Source organism: Rhamphochromis sp. 'chilingali' (genome assembly GCF_963969265.1).
Source record: "Rhamphochromis sp. 'chilingali' genome assembly, chromosome: 14".
Lineage (NCBI taxonomy): Eukaryota > Metazoa > Chordata > Actinopteri > Cichliformes > Cichlidae > Rhamphochromis > Rhamphochromis sp. 'chilingali'.
In genome coordinates this window covers 7105740-7117760 of record NC_137941.1, presented here as the reverse complement: position 1 = coordinate 7117760, position 12021 = coordinate 7105740, and the positions used below count along the sequence as shown (strand labels likewise).

The 12021-nt window shown below is 40.1% G+C and overlaps 1 protein-coding gene across 4 annotated transcripts in view; it reads left to right on the top strand.

Annotated features, from left to right (window-relative positions):
- hecw2a (HECT, C2 and WW domain containing E3 ubiquitin protein ligase 2a) overlaps positions 1-9628 on the top strand; it is a 44949-nt gene extending 35321 nt beyond the window's left edge. For all 4 annotated transcript variants that reach the window (XM_080901974.1, XM_080901972.1, XM_080901973.1 and 1 more), the window contains 4 exons: positions 2605-2719; positions 4320-4405; positions 4850-4962; positions 6141-9628. In XM_080901974.1, coding sequence (XP_080758100.1) covers positions 2605-2719; positions 4320-4405; positions 4850-4962; positions 6141-6252 — 426 coding nt within the window. In that variant the 3' untranslated portion in view covers positions 6253-9628. The remainder of the gene's footprint in view (positions 1-2604; positions 2720-4319; positions 4406-4849; positions 4963-6140) is intronic.
- Positions 9629-12021: the final 2393 nt, after the last annotated feature.

The window sequence follows — 12021 nt, the reverse complement described above, 5'->3', positions numbered from 1 at the left end:
AAAATAAGCAGTTTTAGCTCTTCCCCATTCTTCTGATTGGCTGCTCCTCGCATGCAGAATGTTTGAATTAGCTGGGAGGAGCTTTTGCACTCTAAACTACCCATATAAGGATATCCCCTTTTTGTGACAACATAGAGATCCAAAAATAATAAAAAAGAGTGTTTAGTTCTGTTTTAACTTTCAGCTTCTGGTTCACAGGGATTAAGAACATGTATATGTATGTATATGAATAACATAAGGGAAAGCATAAAAGGTCCATTTTAAATGTGAAATGGCTTCTTTTTATCTTAAAGTGCTCACGACCGAGACTTTAGATGGCCCGTATGAGCAAGGGGACTGATTTAATGTTTTTATTGGTACCTGAACATAATTTTAAGTACTGACTTGAAAAATGCTTGTGCTTTATTGATGCCATGAGCCCCAGTTAAAATAACAATAAGTACAATTTTCTCCTTTATAGCACATAATAGGTATTATCAACCCCATCGATCAATACCGGTGACACAGTATGGCTGCGTCATTGCAGTAGCTGGCTGAAAATCCTCTTTCTTTTTGAACCAGTGCTAACCCAAATGGACATCTGGCATTTGCAGCAGTGCACGATGATGCAGCTTCAAGTTGAAGGGCTAGATATGCTCACGATAATGCCAAAGGAGCAAATGACAAGTTAGCATTTAAGCGATCTACACTGTGATGTGCTAACTCTTTACTACATGTCTGTGATGTTAGCTCTCTTGTCATTATGGGCATTAAAGTAATTCAATGAAAAAGATTACCTGGAGGTACCTGTTGTGGTGCAGTAATGGCAGCTAAACCTGTACTCAAAATCTTTTGAAATATTGACAAAGCCGAGAATGCTTTCTAGTTAAAGTGCTGGTGTGTTAAGGTTTTAGTTATCCATCTCGCCTGTTTTATCTAGAGGGGTTGTCAGAGTGTTGTTAATCTTATTATTATATGAGAGCATGGATAGCAGCAGTGGTGTAATGTAACTTACATATTTTTCTCACAAGTATTTCTATACTCTGCTACTTTCTACTTCTACTCAACTATATTTTGGATGCAGTATTTGTACTTTTTACTCCAGACCAAGTATTTTTAAGGCTCCACTGCTTCTTATTTTGTAGATTTTTAATATAAGCCTACTCATATATAACTCATATATAATTCTGCATTGGTTATGCCCCAGTAATATGATTCTGCACAATGAGTACTTAGATTATGTTAGATTACATTAGGCACTTTATGTAAACACTCACTGGCCGCTTCAATAAATATTAAGTCTCTTTCCAGAAATCATCAGCTGTACATTTACTTTAGAAAATCCACCCATAACAAGTGGATGCGCTACTTGGGTAACAAAAAACTTAATGTGGGACAAACAGTAAGTGTACTGATCCTGAGAGGCATTCAACATATGAAGGGCATGTCTTCTGAATGTGTGAAAAGGTGCTGAAATTTAGTCTATGTTTGTATTCTCCTTTATGCCTCAAATACCTTTAAAACTGTTGTTGCTGCTTTTTTGCCTAGAGTTGTTTGGGTTTCAGTGAGGATCCATCAGCTCCATGCTTCTGGAGATAAAAATAAGAAAGGGGTCTATGTTATGACCACTTTTCCTTTTATTTGTGATCATTTTCTACAAAAATCTGCATAGCTTTGTGTCTTTGTGATCACTGATCACTAGTGACAGAAGGCGATTTGTTAACCTGCGGAGATCAAACGTGACAGCCTTTCATTAAAAGCTTTTAATGAATGAGACTTTAAGAAGAGGGTCAGAACCAGAGCCAATCAAAATGTGGGACAGGGAGACGAGAGATAAAAATGCTGCCCACCTGGTCACCCCGTGTGACTACTGACAACGTGACAGAAATGAAACATTAATGGAGTTGCTCCTCGGCTGAGCTGTATTATCAGATAGCTGCACTCTTCTTTTGCTTGGCGGATGTAGATAGAAGAAAGAAAATAGTTCCTGCACAAAGCTGCTCTCAACAGTTTGTAGACTTTTATTTTTTATTTTTTGAGTAACCAGGTCATTATTTCTGGACAGAAACATAGCTGCTGAGTTATTAAAATGGATTTTTTTGGTAACATAATGTAACTTCTACCATTTATTACATTCAAGAGAAGGCAGATGTCTCCAAAACTTGGCAGTCAACGGCAGAACAATTTAGATGGATAAACAGCGCTGCAGGCCAAAGGAAGAATATGTAGCTGTCCCTTTAACACTCCAGGAAAATAGATCTGATAGCCTGCTGTCATACAAAGAGAAGACAGAGTGATGAGGAGTGGGTTGTAATGTCTTTTTATGTCAGTTTTTTTCCTCCTTTTTTAAATAAACAGTATAAGCACAAACCCGCTGCTTTAATCCCTCCCCTGGCAAGTCGACAGACATCCAGGCCTTTGTGCGCCCTGCTTTTCTAAATCCATAATTTACTGTAAACAAACTGATGGAAACTTTTCCCACAGTGATGTGTCACTGCACAAAAAGGATCTTCCGCCAGCAGTCTGATGTAGGTGGGAGGACTGTGATAAATAAATTGTGATAGATAAATAAATAGGCTGTACCGTGTTTTCACCAATGTTTGTGTGTGTGGTTTGGTTTGTTAGGTGGTGGATGTGCGGCTGGTGTCGGTGTTTGATGCCAGGGAGCTGGAGCTGGTTATTGCAGGCACCGCAGAGATTGACCTGGCAGACTGGAGGAACAACACAGAGTACAGAGGAGGTATGGAAGGGGGGGGTGGAGGTTGGGTGCAAGGAGGTGGAGGAACGTACTGACAGCTTAGCCTAATGCATGCCCCGCCTCCGGTCCTGCAACATGTTCATTCACAAGTGTGCCACAGCCACTAAACCTCTGCTCTGAGAAGTATTTCCTCATTCATTCATCTCAACTGGTCCAGCGATTTTAACACTCGGGGAGATGCAAGGAAATAAGACTACACACTACTAATAAAAACCATAAAAAAAATCCATCTTCACCCCGAAGAAAGTTCAAATAGGTGCATCTGTTTAAATGTCTCTAGCCCCTAAAATGAAGGTGGTTGTAATTCAGTTTTTCTTTCTACTGTTTGAGGGACACAAGCAGTCCTACCTATTTTGTTTCTGATACTGACACCTTGGCTTTGGGTGTCTACAGATATCAAATACTGATCCAAGACTAGCTGTATTCATGAGAATTATTCTTGTATGTGTATGTAGGCATCCGTGTCGGCTTAAAAACTGAAAAACATATATAAACATTTGCAAATGCATAGAAATTATATTTATTAGTGAAATTATGCTTGAAAATGGAATAAAATGAGTTAAGTGGCACAGACACATGACAGACCTTTATGTTATAGTGAGTGTACTGAAAAACTTTTGCAAACACATAAAGAAAAGCTGGTGATCAACAAGTTTATAATATCTCCAAACTGTTCATGCTTTGTTGCTAATTTAGCTCCGCTGTGAGCAACCAGTACACTGCTGCTCTCTTGTCGCCTTACAAATACAAGACAGCCACCTTAAAAGGGTTTTATGTTGAAAGGTAACAACCCTACAATATTAGAAAATATTAGAGAAAACCCGAACGATCAGACCCCAGTGACAGTAGGAAGGAAAACCTCAATTTTAATAGGAAGAAACCTCCAAAGAACCAGGCTCAGGGAGGGGTCGATAGCTGAAGCCTCTGACTGGCCTCAGCGTCAACTGACTTTGAAGAGGAAGAAGTTTGTTTTGGTCTTTATATGACTGCACCAGTGCCCAACTTAAGATAAGGAAGGATTAATTCGAACAGAAAACCATACAAAGCTACCCTAGAATAAAAATTTGAAGTTTGAAATGAACTGAACAAAGCCCCTTTAATTAATCTGAAAAGACTGAAGCCTTACCTGAAATTAATCAAGTTGTTTTTCACAATATATAATAATTCTCCTGTGAACAAGTGATTAAATTTGCAGGGTAACAGCTGTACTGGACTTCACTTAATGTTACTCTGCAATAAGCTTCAAACCTTTGGAGTTATTACAGCGTATGCGGTGTACAGTCAGGCTGCAGGTGCCGGTGTCCAAAGCCATCACATTTAAAGGCTCTTTAGGGTTCTGGCCAGCAAAGTTGAAAAGGCGCCAGCAGCTGAGAGACAGAACAAAACTCGAGCTGACAATCGGCCATGACTCAGTGTCAGGGCGCTTTTAATGGACGAATCGACTGAGACGCACCAAACCGCTGTGTCCATCAAACATTAAGAAGCAGAGCCAGCTCACAAACCTCAGGAACAGGGGGACGGACGCCCTTATTATTTGTTATTCGTCTGACTCATGCACCATCGCTGTCTTATCTCCCCACAGGTTACCATGACAACCACATAGTGATTCGCTGGTTCTGGGCGGCTGTGGAAAGATTCAACAACGAGCAGAGGCTGAGGCTGCTGCAGGTATATATATTGTACATATATTTATTAGTTTCAGATGTAGCCATTCTTGTATTTTGCTTGTTTACATTATTGTATTTTGCACAACTCTGTTGCTTGTGAAGCTCGCACACAAGAATTTCACTCACATGTGCTGTACCAATGTACCTGCACATGTGATGTGACAATAAAAGTGATTTGATTTGATTTTGATTTGATTTGAGGTAGGGCACGAGGGGGAGCGCATGCACACAGGATGCCCCTGTGTGGACACCGCCTGCAATTACATTTTTTAATATGTTTCTAATTCTGCAGGAATGTCCCATTTATTTAAACAAGGTGTATTCAGTTTTCTGATTTATTTAACACTGAAACAAAGAACCTGAGAGTAAGTGAAATAACCCAAACTTTTTATGGCCTAAACACTGACTACATTTCATCCTTTTCTTGACTCTCTTCTCTCCTCAGTTTGTGACGGGCACCTCCAGCATTCCCTATGAGGGCTTTGCCTCACTACGAGGAAGTAACGGACCTCGCCGATTCTGCGTGGAGAAGTGGGGGAAAATCACCTCCTTACCCAGGTAACCTCACCTTTTAGGGACTATACAAAAATGAATAATAGCAGAGACATTGTAGAGTGAATCTTTTCAAAATAAAATGTCCATAAATATGAACGCTGATCAAACAGGTATGAATAAGGGCTTTAACGGGCTGTTTAGGTTGTTAAGGCTTCATATACGTCACCTCTGTTACTTTTTTTGTAAAATATGATGGGAGAGATACGACACAATTTTAGGGCGTAAACACACTTAAGAATTTTAGTGGATTTATTTATGTGTTTCTCTATGGGGGTCCAAAACCGACAATTTCAAACAAATATCTAGTAAACAAATAACTCAAAAGAAAACTTAATTTAAACTTAACTTAAAAGAAAATTTAACTGCCATTAAATCACTGAAAATACATAAAATAATGACATAAAATTTAAGACAAATTTATATTTCTGTATTCATTCGCTTCTTTCTTAATTTGATATAATAGGATATCAAATTAATTATCATACAAATTTGATATAATACGTATGACATTTATCTACCTTTTTAATGCCTTTTTATTTATTTTATTTTATTTTTATCATATTAATTAATTAATTTTTATTTGTTTTTTTCTATTATTTTCCCCTGGCTTTTGCATACATACTGACATCATTAGACTAAAAAAATGGAAAATGTAACAAAAAATAAATGTTTAGGGGCTCATTACAAATGTTAAAAAACATAGATGCAAACATAAAAAAACAGAACCATCAATTTATGTCACATTTTATATAATAACAATTTACATACATTTTTTTTGGTTTGTTTCTAAGACAAATAAAATATTAATATTGTTAAAAATATATTTTTTTAAGTGAAGTTTAAAAAAAAAAAAAAAAAAAAAGCAATACTGTTTCTGATCAAAGATCATATTCTGATTTTGACGTTCATTCACAGCGTTTTAATTCATTATTTAAATGTTGGGTTTTTTTTGTATGTTTTTTGAATGCAAAGCACTTAAGGTCAACTCTATTGCTATTTCTAAATGTTCTCTATAAATACAAGTGACTAATAAAGACGCAGCATACCTGCAGCTCTGTAGGGTATAAGTGCAGCAGTTTTCTTTTTGGGTGTATTATTTGACAGGAACAAAAGCAGAAGAAAAATCTAACAGATGACTCATCTCATCATCTGTTTCATAAGGTCTCGCTGTGTTTCCACAGGGCTCACACTTGCTTTAATCGTCTGGACCTCCCGCCCTACCCGTCCTTCTCCATGCTCTACGAGAAGCTGGTAACCGCTGTCGAGGAAACGAGCACGTTCGGCTTGGAGTAACCTCAAATTGGCCGACACCCAGGAGAGAGAACCATCTGGAAATCTGTGTTCCTCACTTAGAGGCATTAAAAATAAAACTAATATCCTCAAAAGGCAACTAAACCCCCCTCCCTTCCCCTCCCTGGATGACGCTGCTGTTTTTTCCGACTGGCTTTACATCACTCGGCACGCCGGCTTTGCTCTCATTCTCCACCTCCGACAGCTTCAGGACAAAAGACGGAGAATCGGAGGACGGGTTGAAAAGCTGTACAGTACAATTTCTTGTTTTCATGGTAACCTTTGTTCACTGAGCCACATGTGTGCTTTATCTCTTTAGTTAATGGCCTTGGTTACTGGATTTCTAGCACCTCCTCCTCCACCTCCTCAGAGACAGCTGCTCCAAAAACCCACTGAGTTCCTTTTCCCTTCTCTGGACCTCAAAACTGTGCCCGTCCCGCTCCGGGGCTGCAGTGATATGAACTATAAGACACACCAATCACCTTTGCACAAATACACACTTAAGCATTGTCTTTGTATTATGAGTGCAAACCAGTGTTTTCCCCGAGAGTCTTCATCGGCGCGGGAAGAAGTGACATTTTAGTCTTTAAACCGAATGCTGGCTGCTTGTTCGAAGAGAGGGGACACACTGGTGTGCACAAATACACACTGAAAACACACCTGTTCTCACAGTTTAGAACCCCAAATGAGCTGGACATGGAGTCGCAGGTCATCGGCGGTACTTGTGCGCAGCGTCAGTGACACATTGTGGTAATGACGGCAGGTTTGAGGTCAGGACTGTTACCTTCAGTTACTGCGACACCACAGCCCAAAAACATAAAAAAAAAAACATGTGACACATGAACGGTTTCAACAGAAGCGCAAGGTTCCTGTCTTACAACACATTTCTCATGAGCAATAGAGGCACTTTCTGACATAACACACAAAGTCCTCCCCAGCCAGTGAAAGTGATGAATGTACCAAACCAGTGACTGAATGTATGAACCTCGAGCAGGAAACAGAAGTTGAAAGGTTTCAACATAAGCGTGACTCGGTTTGTTTAAGCACTGATGATTTATAAATGCAATGATGGCTCATGAGATGCATCTATGGTGCTGCCAGCTTGCTCGGGGGATCAGGGCTCAAATGAAAGAAATGCCAAACTAGGTCACAGGTCGTAACATTTCCTGGGAGGAAAACATTTTACTGATAACAACCCTCAAAAATAACCCAATTCCTTGATTAAACTGATCATTGGGCTCATTTTTATGGTTTTTAATGGCTTTATTTGTGTTTATCGCATCTATATTCTTTCATTTACCAAGGATGCATATTTTAAAGTGTTTTAACTTAAATATTTATCTTTTTAAATCATTTTTTATGCAGAAGGACATCTCAGTCTGTTAGCCATGCACTAACATTAGTCACTGCAAAACATCACAATGCAGTAATTAGGAGGAGAAAATTACAATCATATCAAATTTTATGCCATTAAAAAAAATATATATATTTCACTCATGTAACACTTTTCATGGTTGGACCAATAAGATCCCCAAAATGATAAAATAGAAGTCACTGATGGAGTGCAGTTGTGAGGAGAAGACAAAATGTTTTCTTTGCAGCTCTCAGTTCAACTCAGACTTTGACAGGACAGTGGAAGGTCAAAATAATGGCATATACCCATCACTTTTTACATTTTACACTTAACTAATCATCACAAAAAGCAGATCCACGATTTTAAACATCATGTATAGCAATTACTACTGTTACTGCTAAAGTAAAAGAAGGATTTAGGAATAAAAATCCACATTTTAAGTATCAAAAATAAATTTCTGGTATTTTTAGAAAACTAAACTGCTTGAAAATTGTTTAAATTAATTGCATTATGGTGCTTTTAAGTTGCATATAAACCTTTGCTTTCATAGATGTGCAGCATCTGAGGTCCAACTCCCCTGAGCAACGCAGTGGCCGCTTTGATGCATCGCTCTAGTGAATGGCTATTAGATGTACCATGAGGCATTGGTGGGATTATTTTAGTGCCTCTTGGGAATGAAGTTTTATTTCTTTGCAAACATGTGACCAGATCCAAGCGTCTCACTGTAGGAGCTGCAGTTTTTAAAACAAAATATCAGATATCAACACCAGAGGGCAGCAAAGTCCCACTCAACTCAAACAACCAGTGGTCTGGTCCTCTCTGAGTGGCTTCCTGACCAGGGTAGATTATGATGATGATGATGGCCTTGTACTTTAGAACTTGTTGCATACAGTCCATGCCAGACAGTAGTTTTGTCTCTGAAGCATGTGATCGAACATTGAGTGCACTCACACACACAAACTCATTTTCTACAGGGTGCATGCAAGATTACACCTACTGTACAGAGTCCTGTTGGAGTTAGACCACAGGGGCTGGAATAGTGGTAGAGATCCCCACCTGCGATGCGACATGTGTGGGCAGACTTTTGTATCTGAGCCCCGCCTCCCTACCCACACCTCTCGCCCACCCCCGCCCTAATAATGCATGCAGGATCTTCCTGGTCAGCTCCGTGAGCTGGACCTGGTAGAAACTCCTAGGTGGCGTTGTGTTATAGCTCGATATTGCATGCTGAAATAGTGCAACACACTGTCCTTACTAGCTTTTTTTGCATGAGGATATTGCTATACATTCAGACAAAGGGGTGAGGGAGCTGGTTAAATTGTGCCACTCCAGTTGTGGCGCTCCGGTTGTGGCGCTCCACCTGAGGCGTGCGCCCTTGTGCTCACCTGGCACTGTCGTACCTTTAGCTCGTGGGAACAAGGCGGAGGATGATGGTGTTTGTTAGCTCTCTCCGTGACAGTGGAACAGCGAGTATTTTGGCAGCATGCTTCGAAAACTTCACATGTGCGTGTCTGCCTGTCTCAGTCACAGGCTGATGGTCATGGTTCATTGCTGAACAGGTAATGGATCAATAGGGCTGCTTTTGATTTTGTGAGAGCACATGTATGTGTACCATGTGTGGAGTCCTGTTTGTCTCTTTGTATATAAATGTATATGTATGTCTGTCCTGTTGTGTGTTTAAATATATATATTTTGCACCGGATGTACCAAAGGTTTGGGGCTTGCAAAGTCAACCATTAGGCCTGCTCTCTATTTCAGTCGAACAACCACACATTCCCCCCTCCTCCCCACCGCTGTTTCTGGCTCACAGAGCATCACCTCATGTTTGCTTGAGGAGCAGATTTGTGGCATGGGCAGCGACGCTTCACGTTAGGATATTCACCCGGTTGGGTCAGTTTCGGTTCACCATCAATTTGAGGCTTTTCAGGTGCAGATGAAGACTGCTGCACCACTCATCTTTCTGTGTACATCTGACAGGACCCGGCTCCAGTTTTCAGAATTCCACTCTATGCAAAGCTCCTGTATGTGTGTGTGTGTCCATTTCACTCCAATGATTGTAATAAAAGAACAAATGGAAAATTTTTATGAATGATTCACGAGCTTACTTATCTTTTACTAAAGTTATCTAATATACAGTGGCTTGCAAAAGTATTTGGCCCCCTTGAACTTTTCCACATTTTGTCACATTACAGCCACAAACATGAATCAATTTTATTGGAATTCTGTGTGAAAGACCAACACAAAGTGGTGTACACGTGAGAAGTGGAACAAAAATCATACATGATTCCAAACATTTTTTTTTACAAATAAATAACTGAAAAGTGGGGTGTGCGTAATTATTCAGCCCCCTGAGTCACTACTTTTAGAACCACCTTTTGCAGCAATTACAGCTGTCTCTACCAGCTTTGCACATCTAGACACTGAAATCCTTGCCTATTGTTCTTTGCAAAACAGCTCCAGCTCAGTCAAATTAGATGGACAGCGTTTGTGAACAGCAGTTTTCAGATCTTGCCACAGATTCTCGATTGGATTTAGACCTTGTCTATGTTTTGTGATAAACCATTCCATTGTTACCCTGGCTTTATGTTCAGGGTCGTTGTCCTGCTGGAAGGTGAACCTCCGCCCCAGTCTCAAGTCTTTTGCAGACTCCAAGAGGTTTAGTAGGCAGGGATAGCTCAGTAGGTAGAGTGGTGGCCCCATGATCGGAAGGTCGGGGGGTTCAACTCCACTGAACAGCTACCCTGAGGTACCCCTGAGCAAGGTACCGTCCCTGCTCCCCGGGCGCTGCATTGGTGGCTGCCCACTGCTTCACTGGGCGAATGGGTTAAATGCAGAGGAACTATTTCCCTATGCGGACTAACACATACACATTATTACACATTTCTTCCAAGATTGCCCTGTATTTGGCTCCATCCATCTTCCCATCAACTCTGACCAGCTTCCCTGTCCCTGCTGAAGAGAAGCACCCCCAGAGCATGATGCTGCCACCACCATATTTGACAGTGGGGATGGTGTGTTCAGAGTGATGTGCAGTGTTAGTTTTCCGCCACACATAGCGTTTTGCATTTTAGCCAAAAAGTTCAATTTTGGTCTCATCTGACCAGAGCACCTTCTTCCACATGTTTGCTGTGTCCCCCACATGGCTTGTGGCAAACTGCAAACGGGACTTCTTATGGTTTTCTGTTAACAATGACTTTCTTCTTGCCACTCTTCCATAAAGGCCAACTTTGTGCAGTGCACGACTAATAGTTGTCCTATGGACAGATTCCCCCACCTGAGCTGTGGATCTCTGCTGCTCGTCCAGAGTCACCATGGGCTTCTTGGCTGCATTTCTGATCAGCGCTCTCCTTGTTCGGCCTGTGAGTTTAGGTGGACGGCCTTGTCTTGGTAGGTTTACAGTTGTGCCATACTCCTTCCATTTTTGAATGATCGCTTGAACAGTGCTCTATCTGATGTTCGAGGCTTGGGAAATCTTTTTGTAGCCTAAGCCTGCTTTAAATTTCTCAATAACTTTATCCCTGACCTGTCTGGTGTGTTCTTTGGACTTCATGGTGTTGTTGCTCCCAATATTCTCTTAGACAACCTCTGAGGCCATCACAGAGCAGCTGTATTTGTACTGACATTAGATTACACACAGCTGCACTCTATTTAGACATTAGCACTCATCAGGCAATGTCTATGAGCAACTGACTGCACTCAGACCAAAGGGGGCTGAATAATTACGCACACCCCACTTTTCAGTTATTTATTTGTAAAAAATGTTTGGAATCATATATGATTTTTGTTCCACTTCTCACGTGTACACCACTTTGTATTGGTCTTTCACACAGAATTCCAATAAAATTGATCCATGTTTGTCGCTGTAATGTGATAAAGTGTGGGAAAGTTCAAGGGGGCCAAATACGTTTGCAAGCCACTGTATGTCAACAACAAACTGTGTTAATGGTACCAAAGTATATCATGAAGGAGGCCTCACCCTGATTAAACACTCCTCTACTAAACCTGAGGTTTCTGTCCAAGTAACAAAAGGAAAAAGGATAAGTGAAGCTACATTAATATATTAATGATGCAGATATTTAAAGATATCAGATTGGAATGCATGCAGTAATGAAAATTTGGTTTAGATGCTGAGGGCTGTGTTAAGCTTAGATCATTGTTAATAAAGGTACACATTGTACATACACAGTGGATGGTTTTATGTGGAAGCAACCTTGTGCGAGAAAGAGAAACACTAGATGAAATGGCAAAAATAAATAAATTTTAAAAACTTATAAGTTCTGATAATTTTGTAGAATATTTTGTCAAATTTGTGAGATATCAAATCTAAATTTCCATTGATATAATTTAAACTTTTCATCTTACAAATGTATTTTTGAAATAAGTTTTTTAGTGTTTTTAAAGACACACGAGCTAAGAGA